The sequence below is a fragment of the Fistularia commersonii genome, chromosome 12 (assembly GCF_037954325.1).
Source record: "Fistularia commersonii isolate RoL2024-O1a breed Wild chromosome 12, RoL_Fcom_v1.0, whole genome shotgun sequence".
Lineage (NCBI taxonomy): Eukaryota > Metazoa > Chordata > Actinopteri > Syngnathiformes > Fistulariidae > Fistularia > Fistularia commersonii.
The window spans coordinates 19,417,856-19,442,607 of record NC_141295.1 but is presented as its reverse complement, the minus strand read 5'-3'; the positions used below and the strand labels follow the sequence as shown (position 1 = coordinate 19,442,607).

At 47.7% G+C, this 24,752-nt stretch overlaps 1 protein-coding gene across 1 annotated transcript in view; it reads left to right on the top strand.

Moving 5' to 3' along the window:
• The window catches only part of grin2ab (glutamate receptor, ionotropic, N-methyl D-aspartate 2A, b), a 107,722-nt gene that overhangs the window by 18,420 nt on the left and 64,550 nt on the right, over nucleotides 1–24,752 (top strand). Inside the window, exons 3-4 of the mRNA XM_086157584.1 lie at nucleotides 2,531–2,755; nucleotides 2,838–2,996. Coding sequence (XP_086013710.1) covers nucleotides 2,531–2,755; nucleotides 2,838–2,996 — 384 coding nt within the window. The remainder of the gene's footprint in view (nucleotides 1–2,530; nucleotides 2,756–2,837; nucleotides 2,997–24,752) is intronic.

Genomic DNA, 24,752 nt, shown 5'->3' with positions numbered 1-24,752 from the left:
TCGTCCGGTTGGCTGCGGCTGACGCTAATTCTCCGGGACAGGAGCGTAGCGGTGTGTGATTTAGAGGCGTATGCTAAGTGCTGCCGGAGCTGCAGGCTAGTCTGTGGGCACCAGGGCAGAGAGAGCAAGCTGGGAAAGTACTGACTTGACTAACTGGCCTGATTAGACCGGGTGTGAGATGACATGGATCAGACGCACACACACTAACCCGGCCGGAAACGGCGATCCGCGGAATTAGAGAAGGGAAACAACGGAACGGAGCGCTCGCTAACCGAGCGATGAACATGATTGGTGCGCGGCGATGTGAAGTTAGGGGATGCGACGGCGAGATCCAGGGGTGCAGGCGAGCTGGCGAAGGCGACGCCCGCCGAGGTCCCTCTCGGCTCCGCTGGACTGAAGTGGTGTAAGAAATTGGCTGAGATGCAACGTAGCCTTCACATCGCGCTTTCATTAGCTTTCATTTGGCCGGCGGCGTTTCACACTGCATTACTCCACTCATCTGCTTACATCACAGGGAAAGGTATTTTCTGAACTAAACTCAAAGTTTATTCTCCCCTGAATTAGACTGGGATATTGTGTGTGTGTGTGTGTGTGTGTGTGTGTGCGGGGGTTATTTAATTTCACTGACTGTTATTGATTGATGCAGACACTTCTGCGCCTTGAGCGAGTCACTGTTCCCCCTCATACCCCCATGAATGGGTCAAAATCAGATTACATTTATTTCAGCCATTAATATTCCTTTACCATGAACGGCGCCCGCGGACGCCGATTATTTTCTAATAAAGGCAGACAGCCAAAGCCAGCTTCGGGCCGTGTCTCCGAGCCAGATTAGGAAAAACAAATTTAGGCGTAACCCCGGTCTCCCGATGGTCTTTCTCGGGGAAAATGAATTGGCATTTACGAGCGGCGTAAGACGGCGGCCCCGTCACGTCCCCGGCTCGTTCGTTCCGGAGTCGAAAAATACCGGCCGGGATCCTTTTCCAGCACTTTGTGTGTTAACAAACCGGGCCGCGTTCCCGCCTCAGACGGAGGCGAATCACAGGATACGAGCCTTTCAAAACAAACCGACGCCAAAGGAGCGACTTTTATTTGTCCGACAAATAAACGGGACTGTCTGAACGCGCTCGCGGCCGAGGCTCTTTGTTGTCCACCACTTCCCCCGGCGTCCGGCAGACGTTTTTGGGCTGCATTTCTGGCACATTGCTGGGTTAGCGAATCCTGGAGCCGCTTGTACAATTCATATCTCGCTAAAACGAGAGATTCAAGGTGGACTTCTTTTTGGACTGAAAATTTGGCTCCAGGAAGTAGAGCCTCCTCCCGGAGATCCTTTAAGCTTTACATTCCCAAAGGCAGTGAAGCACCATGCTTGGGAACAGCATGCACCTTCAGCTCCACACTCCTAAAGCAACCACCCAAGAAGAAGAAGAAGAAGAAGAAGAAGAAGAAGAAGAAGAAGAAGAAGAAGAAGAAGAAGAAGAAGAAGAAGAAGAAGAAGAAGAAGAAGAAGAAGAAGAAGAAGAACATAAAAGAAGAAGAAAAGATGAGGAAGAAGATAGAAGAAGAAAAAGAAGAAGATAAATGAAGAAGATAAAAGAAGATAAAAGAAGAAGAAGAAGATAAAAGAAGAAGAAGAAGAAGAAGAAGATATAAGAAGAAGATAGAAGAAGAAGATAGAAGAAGAAGAAGAAGAAGATAAAAGAAGATAGAAGAAGAAGATAGAAGAAGAAGAAGAAGAAGAAGAAGATAAAAAGAAGAAGAAGATAAAAGAAGAAGATAGAAGAAGAAAATAAAAGAAGAAGACGAAGATAAAAGAAGAAGAAGAAGAAGATAGAAGAAGAAGAAGAAGAAGACCAGGTGGACAGCATGGAGGTGAAGCTGGAATAATAACCATCAGATGGTTGAAGTGTTTTTATCTTCTCCTGCTTCCCCTTGTGAAGAGGCCCGTTAGCCGTGAGCTCACTCTGCAGTTATGTTGGTCCAAAATGTCGATGTTCCTCTGAGGCTCAGCAGGCCAGAAGAGCCGGAGCCTCTTCGTCGCCCCATTTCGTGCTGCTTCTGTCCATTCTGTCCGTCGAGTACACTTAGCCAGTGACCACCGTAGCTTTTAAAAATGGCGCTCTGAAGTCTGCAAGAAGAATGTGGTAATAGGCTTGGAGTTCCACCAATCGCCAAACAGCTACGTCACGAGTTGCTATGGAACCGTAAAGACCCGTCCTCGGAGTAGGAGCTAAGATGGTCCTCAGCGCTGAGGAGCACGGCTCTCCGGTTCCTCTGCTGGCCCGATGCACCTTATTCTAGAAATACTTCTAGGAACCACAAGAAGTTCCTACAGGGCGAAAGGGCCTTCAAATGGCAGAGGAGATGCAGAAGCTGCTTCCTCCGTCTTCCAGCCCGTAGTCCCGTTTCAGGAATGAATTGCGCGAAATGGGTTATTTTGATTTTTGCTTTGGGAAGCAAACTGTCACAAACCTGTTCCGTCACGAGGCGGCTCTGGAGTGACGTTCGGACGTTTGCGCTTCTGTGTTTCCAGGGTATGATGGGTGTAGTGGGCTGGATGCTGCTCATACTCTCCCAGATCATGGCGCCAGTTGCATCCCAGAAGCCGCCGGGCCTCAGCGTGGGCGTCATCATGGGCCAGACGCGCCCCGTTTCGGACCAGGACCTCCGCTCTCCTCGCCGCCCCGAAGACGCCCTGGACATCTCGGTGGTGACCCTCCGGATCAACCAGACGGACCCGAAGTCCGTGATCACACAGGTGAGTCGCCCGGCGAGCCGTCCTCCCGCGGGTTCCGACCGGAGCTTCCGCTCACCTCCGGTCTGCTCCTCGCCCTCCAAAGGTGTGTGAGCTGGTGTCGCGAACTCGTCTCCACGGCATCGTCTTCGCCGACGGCACCGATCAGGAAGCCATCGCCCAGATCCTCGACTTCCTCTCTGTTCAGACACAACTTCCAGTGCTGGGTGTCCACGGAGGCTCCTCCATGATCATGGCTGACAAGGTGAGTTACCGTGACACGGGAAACACGCTCAGGGTTTTTGTTTTGAGGGAGACGAAAGATCTTCACGCGGTAGTGACCATCACATCATCGACGACGAGGACGGGCGACGATACCTGTTCGCTTCTTCTCGGTATCTCCGCTTTGACAACCCTTGGTGATCTCCAGCAGCTCCGCGGGTCTACAGCCCTTGTATTCTCATTGAGAGCAGGTGTATCTCCTCTACTTTTTCTTTTGCATTCCTACCTTGGGTCGAATGTCCAGATGTTCTGAGACCGTGTGTGTCCGGAGGTCCGGCGGGCCCCTGCTTTGACGCGACGATCTGAATGTGTGCGTGTTCTCGGGTTTGCTTCTTGCGCCGCAGCCTCGGCAAGATGGTTTGAAAAGATTGCGTGCACTGAGTTGTTTGGAGATGAGAAGCTTCGGAGGGCTCAGGGTTCCTCAAATTCTCTTGAAACACCAACACTCCCGCCTGGGTTCGGGCGTCCAGGGCCGCTTTCAGTGCCGACCGGGTCCAAGCCAGCGCCTCTGCCCGGCGGATAGAAGGTCTCCGGTCGGGTTCCTCAGGGTTCTCCGGGTTCCTTCTGCCCAAACCCAGGTGGGAGGTCCGGTGGAGACCCTGTGATGTCCAATCATGTGTGAACGGTTGGACGTTTTGCCAGAAGACACCTGGGATCGTCTGCAGCCTTGTGATAGATAATGAATGACCGATAAATGAAGAACATCGGGAGCATCCATGCTTCGGGTCTGAGGACGACACCCGACGGCGGGAAGACGGCGCCGCCACACGAATTCCGATGACATCGGGGTTATCGCCGACCTTCCCGGCTGACCCGTCCGGGCCAAAAGGTCAGAGGAAGCTCTTCCAGGATCGTGGCGTCCGAAGAGACTTTTTGACGGGAAAAAAAAACCCACAACGGGCTGTTTAGCTGTGAAAGCCGCAGTACGGCAGCCTTTTGAAGTGCGAGCGGATGCCGGATGCGGTGTGTGTGTGTGTGTGTGTGTGTGTGTGTGTGTGTGTTTGTGGACGAGGGCGAAGGAGGACGGAGGGAGGAAGGAGGAAGCGGGTTTCAGAATTGCCCGGGAGGTTTCGGAGAATCGGGCGGCGCTGCGAACGAACCCCCCGCTGAGGACGCGATGATAAGAATATGAAAAAATAGCGATTTGTCCACCTTCAAGCTTTGATGCCGTTAAACGGGATATTTAACCCCCAACCGCTCAAACTGGCCGACAGCACGAGACCACAGCTTGGACAATCTCTGGAGTGTGTGTGTGTGTGTGTGTGTGTGTGTGTGTGTGTGTGGTTTCTAAACCAACCAGCCGCTGCAACACCTCCTGCAGGGCTGGCCTATAAATTGGAAAGTGTTTTAAATGTGGGCCAACAGCAGCTCAGTGTCAGGAAGGTTTGGAGTGAATCATCCTGCAGCCGTGGTCGGCGGCTGAGCGATCAGGAGGAGGTCACCTGTCTCAACAATAAGGAAATGGTTGAGTATTTTCCGTTTATTATCAGGGACGGCGCAGCGGTTTGGTGATTTTAGCGCTTAGGAAGGAATTTCTGTGTGGAGTCTCCATGAGGTTCCTCAGGGTTCCTCCCCTCCAAAACCATGCAGGAGGTTCACAGGAGACCCTGCACTGAGTGAATGAGGAGGTGAACGATCGTATGTCCGTCAGTTGGAAAGGAGAGGGTGAGTGGTAGCTTGGAGAGGCTACGGGCCAAACCTCCGATCCGGATTCGGCTGCCTTCAAGGCCCGACTGGGTCGGAGTGAGCGCCTCTGCCTGGCAGCGAGAAGGTCTGGACCTCTCTGTGTGGAGTATCTGCCTGGGGTTCCTCAGGGTTCAAACCCATGCTAGGTCAGTGGAGACTCCACTCTGTCCATTCATGTGAATGAGAAGGCGTTCGCTGGAATGTTCTTTTGCCGGATGACGGCTTGGAAAAGCCGCAGCCCAGGAAAAGATAACGGATGAATGAATGAATGAATGAACGAAGAATATTAGGAGCATCGACGCTTCAGGTCTGCCATTTTCTTTTCCTTGATGCTGGACGAGAACGACGACCGGCAACGGGAAGACGGCGCCGTCGCATGAATTCCGGGGTTATCGGCCGACGGCAGAATAGATCATGAAAGAATGACTGAATGAATTTAGGGGAACAAGAAAAGTCTTGGTGTGCTTTAAAACGTCCAAATAAACAAACAAGCGGCCGGACCTTTGCAGTTTAATGCTGACGAACCAGCATTCCTCCTCCTCCAGCTGCTCTTCGTCATCAACTTTATTGTTTCCCGATGCGGCTGAACCAACAATTTATCCTCTCTCATTTACATGTTATTGTCAGGTCGTATTTTAGGAGGGAAATAAAATACGTGGTTAGATTCAGGCCCTTTTTTAGCGCCCGCAAGCATTAACGTTCAGGAAAGCAGCGCAGAGCCGGGGGGCAGAAGTTGTATGCTTTAACCTTTTAGGGTTCGTTAAAGGGCAGCGTTGAATTGTGACCCTCCGTTTGCCGTCGCGGCGAGAGTTTGGCTTTTAACAAAACTTCGCATCTGGAACCGTACGTGTCGGGAACCCGTTATTTGAGCCGCCGTGCCGTCGTACCTGCCGCCAGCCGGTGATCGGCGTCCTGCCCACCTCTTTACCGGGGCGAGTGGAAGCGTCGGGCTATTTTTGCGTGGATACATTTACACTTTGTAAACTGACCGGCTGAAATAATGGGTCCTTGAGCGTCACGGCTGAGATCAGCATTTGAAGAAATAGGCTTTTTTTTTTTTTTTTTTTTTTTTACATGGTTGAAAATAAAAACAAAACAGAAGGAAGGGTATTTTGCCAAGAACATGTAGACAGACGGGGAAACGGTCCAGGCGAGGGCTCTAAACTAATAGATATACGTGCAGGTGGGCGGTGCGAGTGCGAAATACTTGGTGTTAAACCGGTGTTGAGCTGCCAGAATACAAAGTTAATTGTCAGGACCGTCGCGTTTGGAGTAAAGACTTTCCCCCTTCGTCGTTTAGCGGGACGGCGGTTTCGGTCCTCGTGTCGCAAAACCGAAGAAGTATCCTTGTCACCCCAGACGCCGGCGTCCACAGCCTCTGCGGATGATCGGCGGGAACGGTGTGAACATCATGGCGTCTCACCACACATGCTGTCACATTTATGGGTATGACGGTTCGGCTGGCGCTACATGATGAGGAGAAGAAGGAGAAGGAAAGGAGAAGGACGAGACGGGCCTTTGTTGAGCCACTGGAACGACACAGTATCGTCTGCGAAACATGTTAGCCGTCATGGTTGAACCCCGAGCGGCGGTCTGAGGTTCTTCCCCCGGCTTGGAGGAGCTCGGCGATTGCATGAAACGCAACTTCCGTGCAACTTCAGAGCTTCATGAATCCCATGAAACCACCAAACCATCTTTTCCTGCCTTCATGCAGAAGCTCGAGCCCCTTCAGATGCTTCGTACGGTCTGTGTTTTTTGCGGATGTGAACGGGTGAAGGTGATGAAGGAGTTATCCAAGTGGAGACCAGCCTTCCTAAAGTCTTGCTGAAATATATGAAGATGTGCTGACACGCGAGCGGCTGCGGTAGCACAGATGCCCTCGCCGTCCAGAGGTCAAACTAATAGCAGCCTCGCTTGCGTTGATCCCAGGCTAACCCTAACCCTGGCGGCCGTTTCATGATTTCCCAGCACAAGAAACCAGTAACACACATACATTTGCCGACACATTGGAAATGTATTTCATCTAGCGAACGTGTGAACAGTTTAAGAAAGACGGCAATCCGGTCTCAGTGCAGAGCATGTCAGCGGTCAGCCGTCAACACGCAATCTACATTGAGGCTCGACGGTCGGCTGCCTCACCGTACGTCTCTTCTCAGTATTTGAACAGGAAATCCGAAAATCCAGCCATTTCGAATCAAAAACAATCTAAAACTGGTGAAGTGAAATGAAAAATACCTTTAAAGAGCAAATCACTGATAAATAGAACAGTTTAATCCTTTTTTTTCATTCGACATTTTTTCCTTTCCAAGATTGGCGAGTGAGGCACGGCCTCTCCTGCCTCCCCTGACTGCACCTCACAACGACGGATATACATCCAACGGGTCCGCCGTCCGGCTCCTCGGCAGACGTCGGTGTCGAACAGTCGGGATAATTTATGAAAATTCGTGTGCCGCAAGAAAAGACACGTTTTGCGAACGCAGAATTGAAAAACAGAAATGCGGGAGCCCAGGAGAGGCGTAGGATCAGCCTGGAATGTTGTACTTCCATTACACAAGGACCGCTTTGGGAAATGTTGCTGTCTTTCCGAAGGTGCTCCCTCGTTCCGGCTCCGAGGCGAAGGGCGGCGGCGGCGGCGGCGGCGGCGGCGTGTAGCATGAAAACATGAACATGTCGAAATGGAAGGTTGTAAATTAAACATGCATGTTCCTGCTTTGCTCCGCCGCTGCCGCGGGATGCTAGCGGGTGGCGTGCGCGATGCGGCGAGCGTGCACGAGTGTGTGACTCGGGTCCCGGCTCGGGATGTCCCACATCAACGGGGGGCTTTTGCCCAGGTTCTCTCCTGGGCCTCGTGAATATTTAACGCCCCGAACCCGCTGTCACTTGCGGAAGCGCGTCATTCAACCTCCCTCCTTGTTAACCCATCATTTTTTCACCCGTGATCTTGTTTGTTCGTTTCTTCTCGCCGTCCACGACCCCGTCGTTATTCTCCCTCCATCGGAGTTGCGAGGGGAAGCCATGATAGGAAGCTGTGGGAGATTTCGCCTCCCCTCCTTCGTTTCCGAGCGAGGCCGGATGATGTATCTGGGAGAAACAAAGAGGAGGGAGCGAGGAAGAAGCTGGGTTAACATGGTTACTATGGCGACTAAACCAGACCGGAGCGTTTAGTCGTGTTCCGCCTGCTGCCTCGCGCCTCCGACTGCGCCGGCTTCACAGGACTGCTCGCCGTTCCCCCCGGCTTCGCCGCCGCCGCTAAGCTGATCTGTCTGTCAGCGCAAAGCTGATGAGAACTAATTGTCGCCGCGCTGACTTTTGTCCACGCCACGCCGTTTCAGCGGGAACAAATCTGTTAAGGGGCCTCGAACCGGCGCCGCGGGGAACTCCCGCTTTCCGAGACTCGGAAAAACAGAGCCCGGCTCGCGGACGTGCGGCGGCGTTCGTTGTTTGGTGACGCTCAAGAAACCGTCGTCCATCGCGTCCTCCGCCTCCCGCCGGACAGACGGCAGGGCGGCGTCTCCAGCGGGCTGATACAGAGACAGGAAGTCTGTCCCGGCTCATCCCATAACCCTGTTCAATAACTCACTGTGATCAGTTACTGCGCCGCTTTGCTCATCATTCATGCCTGTACATTGGGAAATAGGGAGACTTTTGTCTTTAAAATATAGATTATACTTTATACTTCAGAGTGTATTTTATTTTCAATTAAATTAAATTAAATTAAAGTAGATTGAATTTAAATTTAAATTTAATATTGCATTGCTTAAAAAATATTAATTTTATTTAATTGTCAGAAATTAAATTAAATCAAATCAAATCAAATTAACTTAAATTAAATTAAATTTAAATTTAAATTTACATTTAATATTGAATTGCTTAAAAAATATTAATTTTATTTAATTGTCAGAAATAAAATAAAATTAAATTAAATAGTGCATTGCTTAAAAAATATTAATTTTATTTAATTGTCAGAAATTAAATTAAGTCAAATTAAATCAAATTAAATCAAATCAAATTAAATCAAATTAAATCAAATTTAAATTTAAATTTAATATTGAATTGCTTAAAAATATTGATTTTATTTAATTGTCAGAAATTAAATTAAATTAAATTTAAATCTAAATTTAATATTGAATTGCTTAAAAATATTGATTTTATTTAATTGTCAGAAATTAAATTAAATTTAAATTTAAATTTAATATTGAATTGCTTAAAAAATATTAATTTTATTTAATTGTCAGAAATTAAATTAAATTAAATTAAAATTTAAATTTAATATTGAATTACTTAAAAATATTGATTTTATTTAATTGTCAGAAATTAAATTAAATTTAAATTTAATATTGAATTGCTTAAAAATATTAATTTTATTTAATTGTCAGAAATTAAATTAAATTTAATTAAATTTAATTTAATTTAATCTAAATTTAATATTGAATTGCTTAAAAAATATTAAATTTATGTAATTGTCAGAAACAACATGCTAACGCAGGCTAATTGCCTTCCGGCCCTGGGATTGTTCATACTGTGCAGTAAAATGAACACAGGAGTGCAAATATAGAATGCAAGTATTTGCTAAATGCTAATGTGCATGTGGTACAAACACAGTGCACGTACGTGCATGGATAGAAGGTAGCAAGTTGTGGTCCTCCATCTCCACAGCTCATGCAGACGCCATCATTCTCCGGCCGATCCTCTCGGCGCAGCGGATAAATCACGTGTTCTGGGTTCGACGGCGCGGCTCTCAGAAAACAGCTCCGGCTGCCGGAGTTTGTGATGTTTCGTTTTTTACGTCGTGAGTCGGTTCCGCTCGGGCGGCTCTGAAGCAGAGGAGCGTCTCACTGCAAGCAGACCTCCTCATCCACCGTTGCAGTCCAAACATCTATTTATCTGCTAGCGACAGAAGCCGCGCTCCTGCAGCTCCCATCGGTCTTTCTGCGTTTTGTTTTCACGGCGGCGCAGCTCCTGAAGCTCCTGAAGCTCCTGAAGCTCCTGAAGCTCCTGAAGCTCCTGAAGCTCCTGAAGCTCCTCTGCGTGACCCGGGAGGCTCCGAAAAGACCAGCGGGAAAGAGATCTACATGGATCTGCAGCGGAAGCAAAGATCCGCTCATAACACCCACCGCACTTGCTTTCAGCTTCTTACAATTCTTTCTTGTTTAATTCTTCCATTCCCTGTTAACTACATCTTTTATTCTTTTCTTTCATTTCCATGGCCCTCTCTCTCTCATCGCCGCCCCGTCTGGTTTAAAGGGTGGGATGAAAGGCCTCTACAGGAGCCGGATTACCAATATAGGATATTCTTAAAATATTTAAAACATGGGTGAAAAAAGAAAAAACCTTCTCATTGGTTTGTTTTCATTAATTAGATAACTAACTGAAAGTATTGATGTGACGTTGCAGAAACACAGCTCCCGCATCGGGCGACGGTGAGATGTTTAAAAAATATAAACAACCGGAAAAAATACAGGATGAAAAGCAATCGGGTGATTGCGGGGCGGCTCGTTGGGTTGAAGTCGCCCGGAGAAGCTTCACAAACACCTTTTAATTTGCCGCAATCTCCTCCGTCGGTTCGTGATTAGCGAGCGTTGTTCTGCTTGAGGATTCAATTAAGATTTAATGACTTTTAAAAATAAAGAACACAATAGCGGGAATAGAAGACGAGCCGCGTCTGTTATTCGCCGTCTACCTTTTCCTTTATTGGGTTTGCGCGCGGGGACGGCGATCGGATTACCGATGTCGTCGTCATTTCAGATCCGGATGGCGTTTGATGCCGGTTCGGAAGATTAACCGCGTGAAAATAGCTAATTATGCGTAACGGAAGTCGCGTCCGGACTCCCGAATCAGATTCCAGACACGCAAATAAATGATCTCTCATTAGCTCTTAGCGTTCTTACTTTTGTTTTCGTTTTTCTTGCAAAGTTTATTAAATATCGTCTTTTGAAAGGTCATCGGTTCCAATCAGATCAAGATATTCGAAGAAAGAATGGATTTTTCATTCCTTCCGAGCGTCTGGAGATGCAGATCTCTGCTAGTTTAGCGCAGGAGTGTCCAACTTATTTTCACAGAGGGAAACGTCTGCACGACGGAACAGTAACATTGTAAACGTGGAACTAAATGGAACCAAAAGTAACTCACATAAATGTAAGCACTCCTTAATGTGAAATAACTGAATTATTGCTCATTCAAATCCCGTAGAGAAGTCCTGTAGAATCTACGCAAATGCATGTGTCGCATTGTGGCTTTTAATTCTTGTACAGTTTGTTGTTTTTGCGGAGAGCTAACTTTAGCACGCTTAGCTCCGCGTTTGCCGTCCAAATGCCGACGTTGCTCGTTCTCTTTGACGACCCGAACGGACGACATAGCGCTTTTTCTCCTGGAAGCACAAACACGCATCGACCTTCCCGTCTTTCTTGAAACTTCCGTCTGCATCAAGTTTTCTCTTCCCGGATATTTAACCCTCTCCAGGCAGATGTTGCAGATTTGCGACAGCTAAATGCTACTTAGCTAATTACGCCACAACTTAATTTGAGCCTGAGAGGGTTAAGGATCATTTGTATTTCTCAGTTCCACACTGATGTGGATTCACTGCGATCTAATGGCGGGTCACATGATCACCACGAATTGCGTGAAATGCACGCATTCCACTGATTTATTTGTTTGACATTCAGACTTTTTAAGACGCGAGTTTGATTTAGTGTCTCCAATGAACCTCCTGCATGGAGACTCCAGAAGGAAAAGGTAGGAATCCGACCGGGACCTTCTTGCTGCGAAGCCTCAGAGCCGCCGTCTGGATGTATCAGTGTGTCGTAAATACCGGCTTTATTAAAAATGTGTCGGAGACGGCAGCCGGGGTTCTCCAGGATGAAATGAGAATCCAGACCTACACAGAACAACATGTGTGGACGCCGTCAGAGGAGAAGAGGAGCTATAAGTGGACGGCGCGCATTTGCATCTTCAGACACACTTTATTGCTTCCATGGGGAAAAATTTGCATCTAATAATGTTGACTATACCGTCGACATTTCGCAGACACACACACACACACACACACACACACACCAGAGACATGAAGGTTGTCCTCCAGTCCGTGTGGCTGGAGAAGCGCTCCATCGTCTGGAGTTCACCCATTGAAAGGCCGTGTCGCTTCACGCCGGCGTGTTGGAAGCAAAACACCATCTAGAAACATCTGTGGTGTTCAGTGGAGAAAGAGCTGCATCAATGGACTTTCTCAGATACTTTGGACAGAGAAGTCCCACGAGTCGGTTCCAGGAAGTGGCCTCCTCGAGGGGATTTGTGAGGAGCCGCTGGGACCGAAGCTCCGGACGCAAAAACAAACCAACGCAAAGAAGAAGAAGAAGATGACGACACGGAGGTGGAAGCCGCCACGCCGTTCGTGGAATAATAATCGTGGACTATCAAATGCTGGAGGTGTTTTTATCTTCTCCATGCACTGTGAAGAACTCTGTTAGCCATTAGCTAATTCCAAATGTAGATGTTTCAGAAGAACCCGGACCTCTTCGGCGCTCCGTTTCTGGCTACTTCTGTCCATTTTGTCCCAAGAAGACATCTGAGCAGTGACCAGGATAGTTTGAAAATGGAGCTCCGATGTCCTCCTGAAGCATCTGGTGATGGGAGTGGCTTGCGATGGCCACCAAGCATCTGTGCCACGAGTTCCTATTGAACCAGAAGAAGATGGCATCTACAAGTAAGAGCGACGGCGGTTCTTGGAGCTGAGGTCCATGGTCCCTGGTCCTCTGCAGTCTGCATGGAAGAAGATCGACCTCCTTCCTGAGAAGGTTCTAGGAACTGCAAACCAGGAAGGAAACTCCTGGCCGGGAGTTCTGCAGTTTACCTGCAAAGTCCCAAGCATGGAGAGATGTCCGATCAAACGTCTCTGAATGCGAGAGCGCCGTCAGCGACGGGAAACCACGGCAGACATGAAATCTGTCAGATCAAACTCCCGAACAGCAGCTTCTGCCCTGGAAAGGCATCACAACGGGCTCTTTGGACCGTCCCACAAAAACCAGGCAACATTTGGCAGAAGTACACTTGTATGTCAGGACGACGGGACGCCCTTTTCATCCCAGGATCAAAAATGCGACAATGCTGCATTCATGAGCGTCACGAGTGCGAGGTCCGTCTCTGTGCCGGCGGCGCTGGGGAGGAGCTATCGCAGAAGAAGTGAGGAGGATCTCACCCAGAACCATCCGGAAAGACCTCAAGAGACGTCCACGGGAAGGTGGATCCGTAGGACGCCGGCGACAACCTGGCGAGGAGCAGATCTCCACTTCCTGTCCGCTGAACCTCCTGAGGAGACTTCGGATTCTAATTAGAGTGCTTCTCCACGCCTAGATGTTCTGCGAAGACCAAACCCGCTGATGTTCATTATTCCTGGGATGCAATCATAGCAACGCTTAGATGTCTCATTTGAGTTTAAGAGTCTCCAGATAAATAAATAGGAAAAAAAGTAAAATAAATGAGAAACTAGACGGCCGGACGAAGCAGATACTGGGTGAAAAACGAACGCCGCTCGGAGGAAACGACTCGTAGATTCAGTTGAAGGATCCTGTTTTTATCCTGGGAGCTCAAGCTGCAGTCACTTATTAGCTGATCATGATTTAATGGCTTCAAAGCGAGAAGGTCCGCTTGGATTCCCACGCACGTTCTCCTCCGCGGGGTTCCTCCTGGTTCTCCGGGTTCCTCCCGCAGTCCAGGAGGTTCTTTGAGGACCCCGAAGTGTCCAGACGTGTGAATGAATGAGTGAATGGTTGCATCTTTTCAGCGGCAGCGCATGTGATGCCTGGAGAAGGTCCACCCTCTGCAAGCAGAGCAGATGATGAATGAATGGATGGATGGATGAAGAATCATCTGAGCCTCCTTGGAGTCTCATTTGTTCTTGTTGACGGCGGCGGTTGCCGGGAGCGACCGTCCCGTCCGAGCCTCGCCGCCGCTCCTCCGGTAAGTGGCGACTTTATCCGCGGCCTTGACGCTGATGACCGGTGGCGTTCACGGGGGCAGGAGAGACTTGCCCTTTCTCCTCTGAGGTACAAATTGCCCTTTTCAACCGGCAGTCAAAACTCGGGTGGCCCCTCGGTGGCCCCTCCATAGGTCACCACCTTCTCCCTGCGCATATTTCGTTTTCGCCCCGGATCCGTCCGACTCGGCTTAATTAGCCGTGAAATAATCCAGGCGTCGTTTGCGCTCTTACAGTTGGGAAGTCGGTTCGACTCTCTGAAATGCCAACTCAAATTCCTGTAAATCATCAGAGCCGAAGAAGAAGAAGAAAAACATATCTTATCTTAAAAAAAAACCCGCAGCTCTTTAAGCGGCACTGAAGTCAAAACATGTCAGTGGATTTGGACGCCGCCGCCGCCACATCTGGCCGCGGTGATAACGCGCAGGAGACGCGCCGCGTCTTTGACTTATATATAGCAGCCGTTTCCAGGAATACGCCCGGCAGAGGAGGCGAATCAAACGGAGGTTTGACTTCACAACATTCACGCGTTCATTATTCACAACTTCTGTCCGTCTGGGAGGCGGAGCCTCTCCAGGCCCGACGGCCAGACGGACACACGGGCGACGTTTGGACCGCCGGACCTTCTCGCGACTTTTATGATTGTAAAAGGATGATAATAGCTTCTTATGATAATAACTGTTCTCCCCTGTGTTGGAGGGGCTGTGGCATAACGGGGGACTTTTCCCACATTTTTTGGGACTGCCCTAAACTGATGAAATCCTGGGAAGAGGTAAAAAAAAAAAAACAAATAAGTGAGATTTTAAAATTAAACAGACCAATTGATCCACAGTAATTTATTATGGGTGCAGCATCAACGAACGATTTAAGGAAAAAACTGGTGTTTTCGCTTACAGTTCTTCTATTAATTGCACATAAAATGATCCCAGTAAACTGTCTCAAAGCCCACAAACCTACTGGACCAGCGGCGTCAGAGGCTGAAGGATGGAAACTGCATGGAACGCATAACAACAAACTTACCACTTCAGACAGACCTATATCTTGACAAATGGGCATCCATCAAAAAATATTTGGAGAGTTGAAGATATTATCTCTATTTGACTGAGTTAGATGTTTTTTTTTTTGTTTGTTTTTGTGTTTTTTGTAAATTTCTTTTATTTATTTATTTATCTATGTATTTTAATTTCTTTTATTTATTCATTTATTTATTTTAATTAATTAATTAATTAATTAATTTATTTATTTATTTTCTTTTTTTATTATTCATTTATTTTCATTTATTTTATTTATTTTTATTTATTCATTTATTTATTTATTTTTATTTATTTATTTTCATTTCTTTTATTTATTTATTTTTTAATTTTATTTTTCACTTGCTAGTGAGGAAATAAGTGACCTATAAAGAATATTGTATAATGTGTATCTTGCCATGAGGTTTTGTAAGAATGAGTGTGACTCTGTCAAGGAACCTGTTCTAATAAATGTTCGAAAAAAAAAAAAAGAAAAAAAGGATGGGTTCCTCCAGAGGCGCGCCTTCCTTTCCCTCCAACGACGCCGCCGTCAATTTTAATCTAAACGGGCGCCGCTGGATTATTGATGACGGGCCGCCTCGGCCAGGAAACTCCAGGATTATTGATTTGCTCGGAAGATATTCGCCCCGCGAGTGAGGGGCCCTAATGGGGCGGCTTAGAGCGCCAGACGCTCCGATTAATACACACAGCCGGTCGAGTCGACTTCATGCATCAAACATCAAATCTGAAGTGTGTGTGTGTGTGTGTGTGTGTGTTGTGTCTCTGAGTCTGCATCTGTCATTTAAGGACACGTCTCCAGTATTGCAATCATGCGGTAAAGCAACACGTGCATGTCATGGATTTACGGAGCAGCTCTGGTGTGTGTGTGTGCGTGTGTGTGTGTGTGTGTGTGTGCCTTGTCCCTCTGTCAGCTGGGTTCCTGGGTTATTGTTGTTTTCCAGGTGGAAGCTGCTGCTGGAGACGTCAGTCTCCTTGTTGAGGGAGCTGCCGCAGCTGTTTAGCATACATCACAGCCTGTGCGCGCACGTGTGTGTTCGTGTGTGTGTGTGTGTGTGTGTGTGTGTGTGTGTGTCATGTCGCCTGTCTGCGCCGCGACGCTATCAGCCAACAGGTCCCCCTTCCAACCTCCCGAGAGAGAAAACCCCATCAGCCCGGCCCTGCGGTTTGCACACCTGGGCCTGGTGTGTGTCTTGAGATCAACCAGATTGGTAAACAGTCACATCCAGTCAGCCTCAACACACACACACACACACACACACACACACATACACACACACAGGAAGCCATCTTTGTGTTTTCTTTCTGATCTGCGTCCCCGTCCTCCACCACGTCCACCTTCCACCCCTCCATGCTCTCCTCCTCCTCTCACGCCCCAGTTAAGGAGCACAATGAGATGGCAATGGTATGGTTATTGTGTGTGTGTGTGTGTGTGTGTGTGTGTGTGTGTGTGTGTGTGTGTGTGATGTCAAACTCTCTATAGTAGCTCCTTTTTTTTTTTTTTAATCCCCGTGCTCACAAACCGCACTGCTATTTTAAGATTCTATAAACCTTTTCAAAGCGGCTTCAAGGGGGGAGTCTTGTGCACGCGCCGTGCACGGAGTGTGTGTGCGTGTGTGTGTGTGTGTGTGTGTGTGTGTGTTTGGGGTGAAATAATGAGTGAGCGATGGAGAGCGCAGGTACGCGGCGCCGATGTCTGCCGTTATTTTCGTAGCGGGTGTAATTTGCACGGACAAAAAAATATGGCGGCTATTTTGATTTAGCTCCTTCTTTAAGGGAGCGGCGTCGTAATTCTGGCACCTGGAAAGCAGCAGTTTTATGGGAGAACATCAGCTGATGTCGTCTTCATAAACCAGGCCGGAGCTGCGGGCCGTAAATCAGCGCTCCGGCGGTGGAACATCTCCATCCCGGAACCGTCCGACCTCCCGTCTTCATCGCGTGAATCTATGACTGCGGGAGACGGAGAGCCGAGACGCCGAGACCATTGATTTTCGTCGGAGTTGAAAGATGAACAAAAGTTTCGGGTCGGGTTTTTTTTTTTTGATTCACTTCCCCCTCGGCGTCGTCTCTTCTCCGACCGTACCTCCAAACGAAAAGTTACCGTCAGATGATCTGGGCTTCTACTTTGGGGGAAAGTTATCTGATCCGCCGGCGCTCGTTAAGCCGCTTTCTGACAGAGCGCTTCCTCGAGCTTCTTAGATCCGTCCGGCTCCGGTCCTGGACCAGGAAGTCGCCTCCTCCAGGGGAACCCTTTAGATGAAGAAGAAGACAAAGACCACGTGGACAGCGTGGAGGTGGAAGCTGCCACAGCGTTCATGGACCATTAGATGGTCGAGGTGTTTTTATCTTCTCCCTGCACTGTGAAGAACCCCGTTAGCCGTTAGCTAACTTTGCACTTACTGCGGTCCGAAATGTAGATGTTCCTCCACGAGTCCTGGAAACCCCCTGAGGTGCAGCGGGACAGAAGAGCTCGGACCTCCTCGTCACTCCGTTTCTCCGAAGAAAACAGTGGCCGTGATGGTTTTTGAAAATGGCACCAGAAGTATCTGCTAATGAGTTCCACCAATCACCTGAGTTGCTATGGAGGCAGGAGCTGAGATGGTTCTAGGAGCTGAGGTCCATGTTCCCCGGTTCCTCTGCTCAACCAGGTAACCTTGGTCCTAAAAAGGTGGAGACGTGGAGGATCAGATGGTTGATCAGATGGTTTGGACGCGGACGGAGGAGGGATGGAGATTGCTGAGGTTGGAGGAGGTCCAGATGAAGACCAGAGAGGAGGTTTATGGATGGAGGGAGAGAAGACAGGAAGGGAGATGGTGTGAGAGAAGATGGATGGATGGATGGATGGAGGCAGATGATTGGCTGTGGAGGCCCTGAGGGGAGCAGCCAGGAGGCAAAGGAGAGGCTTGTTACCATTTACCAGCAGCTCACTCAGGAAAACACACACTCTGGATAACGAACAAGGTGCCTCATCACCTCTGACACACACACACACTAACACACACACACACACACACAGATATACACTGCTCAAAAAAACATAAAGGGAGCACTAAAATAACACATGCTAGATCTGAATGAATGAAATATTTAATTCTTATTACACACATTGTTTTTTACAGCGTCGAATGTGCCGACGACAAAATCACACCAAAATGATCAATGGAAATGAAACATCTGAACCCGTGGAGGTCTGGACTCCAAATGAAAGTGTAAAAACACACTCCGGGTTTATCCAACGTTGACGTCAACAAAGTCAAAATGAGTGCGTGTTGTTTCCTAAGTGGACAATTTGATTCCATACAAGTGTGAATGACCTGGAGTCACATGGTGTTGTTTAAGTGTTGTTTTTTGGAGCAGTATATATGTCTATATATATATATATATATATATATATATATATATATATATATACCGCATTTTCCAAACTATAAGTTCCTCTGGTGTATAAGTTACGGCAGCCGAAAAATGCATAATGAAGAAGAAAAAACATATATGTTGCATTTTGGGGGGGAAATTTATTTGATAAATCAGAGAGCAAGAAGCCATTCGCCTTGAAAGGCAAGTTGCAGTGCAACTTCCGTTAAACCTTATCTTAATTATAATAATTAAGCAACCGCGCCTCTACTTAATCTTCTCAATCTCATCGTTCTCTCTCATCCTAAAACACATTCACAGCCAGTAGGAAATCACAGAACTCTGAACCTTCCTCTAAACAGCACCGCATAGTCGTGACAATAACAATAACAACAGGCTGAACAGGTGTCTGGAACGCAAACGTAGCATATTAATAGCTAGCTAGAAAACAAGAGCATAAACAACAGATCTTAAAAGTTTACCAGACTCTGGATCTCATCTGGATCTCTGGATTCATCGCCTAGGCGACGACCCGGTCGCGGAGACGTAACTGCACCGTTGGCCGGCCTCTCCTGCCGGCACGTTGTTCAAGCACCCATATGTGAACTTGTTCGTCGAGCTTCGGCTATCTAGCGTTTAGCTCGCCGCTAGCTGTTTCTTTCTGCTGCTCGATTAGCGCTTCCAGCTGCGTATTTCACTCCTTGTGGAATATGATTTTCCTTTTGGGGGCGTTTCTGTTCAGTCTTTCTCAGCTGTCTTTATATGCTGATGTTTACATTTTAAATTTCCGTGGTACGGGAGGAGAAGGAGTAGCAAATAATGGCACATTAGCTTAGAGCGCACTCTCGCGGCTGGCAGTGTGAAAATAATGAACATTATTTTGACAAATATTTCTTTTCCTTTGGACTTTTCCCTTCATGGGTCTCCACAGCCAATCCACCTTCTCCATCTCACACTATTCAATGAACATTATAGACATTTTAAAGACATTTTACTGTAGAAGTCACACCCGAGTAGAAGTTGCAGGACTGAGAAAACCATAATAGAAGTGCGACTTATAGTCCGATAATGACGGTATGTCAGGGTTGACGCACACCGGAGTGCCATTAGCTTCTGAATACAAGCATCCGTCATCTGGTTGCTGCTTCCTTCCTCTCTCTTGCTCGGCCTCATGAACGTCCTCTGCATTTTTGTTTTTCCATTTCGCCCGGAAAGTTCTGCACAAAACCCCTTTCGAACCCCACGCCTTAATAGAGACTCTCCCTCACACGGAATCTCCAACCTGCCTCTTGACATTCTCCCCCGCCGGTCGCCTCCGAGGGTTTCTTGATATTGTCGGCTGGAGTGTCATCTCCACTGTAAATAGCTCCCGTAGCCACGGGGGCCGTCCACTCTTTATCCGCACGCCATGAGGTTTTAGAGGCTGTCACGGCTCCCGTCCGAGAATAATCGCGTCCACGTGCGCGCTTGTGGAATTGCAAGATCATAAACAGGTTTTTTTTCCGCGGCCGGACGTTCTCCTTGGGAGGTCACCACCCGGAGAAGATAAGATGTTCTGTTATTCGGCCTGCGCTTGGACTGCATGTCTGCGGCTGTGCACGGTTGTGTTTGAGATGACTGCAGTGCACGAGAAGTAAATCCAGCAGTGCTGGATGCTCTAGACCAGGGGTGTCAACCTCATTTTGGTCCGGGGGTCACGGAAGGCCTCATTTGATGTCACCAGTAAAATCATGGTGTCATTACCTGGAAGTAACACCAAGTCCACAATGTTCCTTTGTTTTCCTGTAAAGGAGAACAGGTAAATGATAAAAATCTGTCTGTGAAATGAACTGTTCCTTTAGAAAATACACGACCAACAACTTGAGATGCATGACGAAAAGCGCAATTTCGGTTCTGCGTGCATTTTTTTTTTTTTACTTGTGAAGTGTCTTCGAGTGTCATGAAAAGCGCTATAAAAATCCCATGTATTATTATTATTATTATTATTATTTTGTTGTGTTTTTGGCCGTGACGAGTCTCATCGTGGCTCCCAAACTTGCTGCTCCCACACCGAGCCGACGGGTTTCTTATTACCTCGACCGGCAAATAAAATGGAGCAACAAGTATGTCGTGTTTTGCGTAAAAGAGGCGACCGGAGATATTAGAGTAGCACTTAGTTATTTAACTGAAGAGCAGAGCACAGGTGATGATAGCAATTCGTACCAACAGACATGAGCCCGCCTACAGCGAGTCTGCGCATGTGCAGATTGCAAGTAAACATATATGGTTAACTGTTCAATATTACTGTGTCCACAGTCAATATTCTACAAAGTAGTTTGTTTTACTTTGAAAACCCGACACGCCATGTCCACTTTTCTCTTTTTTGACAACGACATCTTGCTGACGAAAAGCAGGTCCATCTCTAACAAGAAGTAAAAATGCTATTTACAGACGAGGAGGCTGCATTGCTGCCATCTGCTGTAAGTTGTGAGTCACATAGTGCTGTTTTGCGAACACTGACCAAAACAATGCATCCTAGCAGACAATATCGGAACTGCATTTTTATTTTTAAAAAGTAGTTCATGATATTTAAGTATTTTTTCAAATTGTAGATTTATTCCATCAGCCGGCTTGAACCCCGTGCCAGTACCAGCCCGCAGGCTGTACGTTTGACACCCCTGCTCTAGAAACAATGACAATGACCAAAAGGCAGGTGGCACAGCTTGAGGTCGTAGAGATGAAGATGTTGAGGTTCTCTTTGGGAGCGACCAGGATGGAGAGGATCAGGAATGAGTCCATCAGAGGGACGGAACATGGTAGATGTTTTGGAGAGAAGGTCAGAGAATCCAGACTGAGATGGTTTGGTCATAGACAGAGGAGGGAGAGTGAATAAATTGGTAGACGGATGCTGGAATTAGAGGTCTAGAGGAAGACCAGAGAGAAGATTGATGGGCATCATGAGAGAGGAGGAGACCCATGAAGGGAAAAGTCCAAAGGAAAAGAAATATTTGTCAAAGAGGTGCAGGACATGTATGGCCGAGACAAAGTGATGATTGATGGTTTGGACATGGACACTCCTCTTTCCATGGTGAGGATCTTGGTAGAAGCTTGCTGAAGGTGGAGCTGCCTGGCAGGAGGTCTAGAGGAAGACCAAAGAGAAGACTGATGGATGTAGTGAGATCTGATATGAAGGTAGTTGGTGTGACAGAGGAGGATCCAGGGAATGGGGTTAGATGGAGAAGGTGGATTTGCTGTGGAGACCCATGAAGGGAAAAGCCGAAAGAAGAAGAGGCTGGAGATCCTGGTCACAGGTCAGATGTTTTCTTGGAACAAAATGGACAGAAGCAGTGAGAATAGGAGCGACAGAGGAGGAAGAGCCCAACGGAAAAGAAGAAGATTCTAGAGCCACAAGTGTGCAAACATATCAGCTAAAGTGGCTAAAATGTTTAGCAAAAAACTGTATGGACTGCCTGTGTAAATGGCGAGTGCACGTACTGGAGATGACGGTTGTCACATTGCACGTAGAAAGACAAGCATCTCTGTTCGCTAAGAGCTCTGTGGCCGGCCGCCGCGACCGTCCCTGCATCGGCAGAATCATTTAGACAGGTTTCCATTTGCGTCGAGCGCCGTTTGTCATTTTCTCCCCCGTCACGTTTGGATGGACTCCAGCCGACACCCGGGCCTTTGTCCTGCTGAGTGCCTCCAATTTGGGGCGTCATTTGGCTTTTCATGCGAAGGGAACAACAGAACGCGAGTTGTAATTAACACCCTGATTCCGGCACTGGGCATTTTCATGCGATGTTGTGAAAGACCCTTCGGTCAATCAGCTGTCTCGCTAAAAAACCCGGGAATGTGTGAGTGGAGAGGAAGGAGGACCAAGAGCGCGACCTGCGAGAACTTTGTCCCAAAGATCACAAACAAAAATGAAAATAAACTCGGATCAAAAGTGGACTAAGATCAGTGAGGTGCAGTCAGGGGAGGCAGGAGAGGCCGTGCCTCACTTGCCAATCTTGGAAAGAAGAAAATGTCAAACGAACAAGAATTAAACGGTTCTATTTGTCAGTGATTTGTGCCATAAAGGTATTTTTCATTGCATTTCAGCAATTTTAGATTGTTTTTTATTCAAAATGGCTGGATTTTTACATATACGGTTCAGATTCTAAGAAGAGATGTGGGGCGAGGCTGCTGACTGTCGAGCCTCAATGTAGACTGCGCAGTGACGGCTGACTGCTGGCATGATCTGCACTAAGATCGTTTTGCTGTCCCTGTTAAAATGTTTAAACACTTTTGCTAGATGAACTACATTTCCAATTTGTCAACAACTGTATGTGTGTTCCTGGTTTCTTGTGCAGAGCGATCAGAAAACGGCTGAGAAGAGCCACTAAGTGAGGCACGCAGTCCTCCTGCCTCACGGTAGACGTGCCTTACCAGCCGTGAACCTCACTGCACGTCACCGACTAAGATATTCGTTGAATTCTGGTACAACGGACAACAAATACGCATTTCCCTTTATTCAACCATACTTTGAGACACCCAGCCGGTCACACGCCTGAGCTATCTGCAGTCTCCGATGAATCTTCTGCATGTCCCTGGAGGAACCCCGAGGTAACCCTCATGCAACGTGCAGTCTCCCATGTCGGGATTGAACCGAGACCCTGTTGCTGTGAGGCGGTAGCGCTAGTCTCTGCGCTGCTGTGCCTCCCCCGGTCCCCTATCGTGCTAACACAAAAGCTTTGTTGCTGGAAGTCATTTCAGCAGAAGCTCCACTAACCACCACCCCTCCACCCGCAACCCCCCTGCCTTTGGCATGTGGTAAGAATATACATTGAATGGAGGCCACGTGGAGAGCCAGGGGAAAGTGGCTGGAGGAGAAGCCAAGGACTAAATGGGAAGCATTTACCCTTGTAGTAATCAAGGAAGTGTTTGCACAAAAAAAAAAGAAATAAATGAATATGACTTTGTGACAAAACACTAATTGTGATCCAATCTGTTTATTTTCACAAGCATTGACATCCTTCCTTTGTGCTGCTCAACACCTTCTCCGTTCTGTTACGCTGGCGATGTGTCATCAGGATGCAGCGCCGCTCCTCTGCCGCCGATAGAGTCGATCGCGTGATGCTCAATTGTTTTTTTTTTTTTTTTTCTCCGGAGAATGCCAGCCGCCCGTCGTAGCGGGAAAAGATTTCCCCGGGGACGAGCGGCGGGGAGGGGGAGCCGGCAGCTGGTTCAATGACAACTGAAATGCGTCCAGAAACTTGCGGTTCGGAGTCATCGGCACTCAGGAGTGCCGACTCCGACGTGGCCGAACCGAGAACACATCCTTAACGACACGCCGTGTGATAGGAAGTCAGCTTTCTGCCGTACATGGGGAGATGTTTGGTTCCTTCCAGACGGATGTACGGTATGCCTAGTGCCTGTTGTGTAAACCCGCCAGCAGACTGGTGCAGCGGCGCGCCATGTCAACGGCTAGCGGACGCTTTGCGGTCACATGACGGAGGGGAAACAAATATGGCGACGGGGTTAGAGTTTAGCCAGTCCTTGAACGAGTCCAGTCGAGTATTTTTGTAGTTAATAGTCCAACGCCGTTGGGGATTAAGTTTTTGCGGGAACCTGTCACTTCACCAGGCACCGTGAGTCTGCAGAGCCCGAACCAAATTGCTTTTTTTTTTTTTTTAATTCGCAGTTCACGGTGTGGCCTCGGCCCTCTGGGATCGGGATCTTGATGTTACCTCGGTTCGAGACGTTCCTTTTTATTGGATTACAATCTCCGGCTTTGTTTTTAATTGGATGCTAAATGAGGTTCATTCAAGTTTATAATCCCGCTTCTCAATGGACCCTGTTGTGAGTGCCCTTTGTCAAAGGTGCATTTCCAACTCCGGTATGTCTTTGTCCCGTAGACTAAACCGAGCGGCAAACATGTAAATTCCAGGCAAACCGAGTTCAAAGGACTCTCTTAATCTGGATTTCTGTTTGTGTGTTAAGCCCGGAGCTCAGCAGGGGGCCGGGGGGCCACCAAGATGGCGAGGAGCAACTTATCAGCAGAGGATGTTTTTGTTTCGGCCAAAAAAGTTGGATACGGCCCGGGAGATAAGCTCTAGATATCTGGTCCGCTGTCACACAGGTCCGACAGAGCGTTCATCAGAGTTTAGCACTTCTGCATCTCAGCGAGAAGGTCGCTGGTTGGATTCCCACAGTGGGTCACCTGGGTTCTTCCACAGTCCAAACACTTGCAGGAGGTTCCTGTCGAGTCCCTCACCTCCGGACAGCCGCGTGGACCAAAACATGTATTGATTTCCGGTATAACAGCCAAACACATATACCGTCATTTACGGACTATATTCCGACACTGAAGAAGACCACTAGTGGTTTCAGGATTAACATGGATTAGGAGCTGTTAGGAAAAAAAAAACATTTACGGTACATATTGTATGAAGCTAAAAAAACATCTTTCTATGTAAGTAGCTCATGTTATAAATGGACAAGTGCGTCCATAGGTGCATTTTTTTTTCTCTTCAAATTTAGGGGTGCAGCTTATATTCAGGTGCGCCCAATAGTCCGAGAATGATGGTACCAGTCATTCATTCATTCTGAATGGCAGGAGTGTCAACTTCATTTTCACCCACTACCTCATCAACATCATGGTTGCTGTCAAAAGGCCACACATGTGACACCGACATGTAACCAAATGTTATGTAAAATAAATGTAATTTATTACATTCCTGTA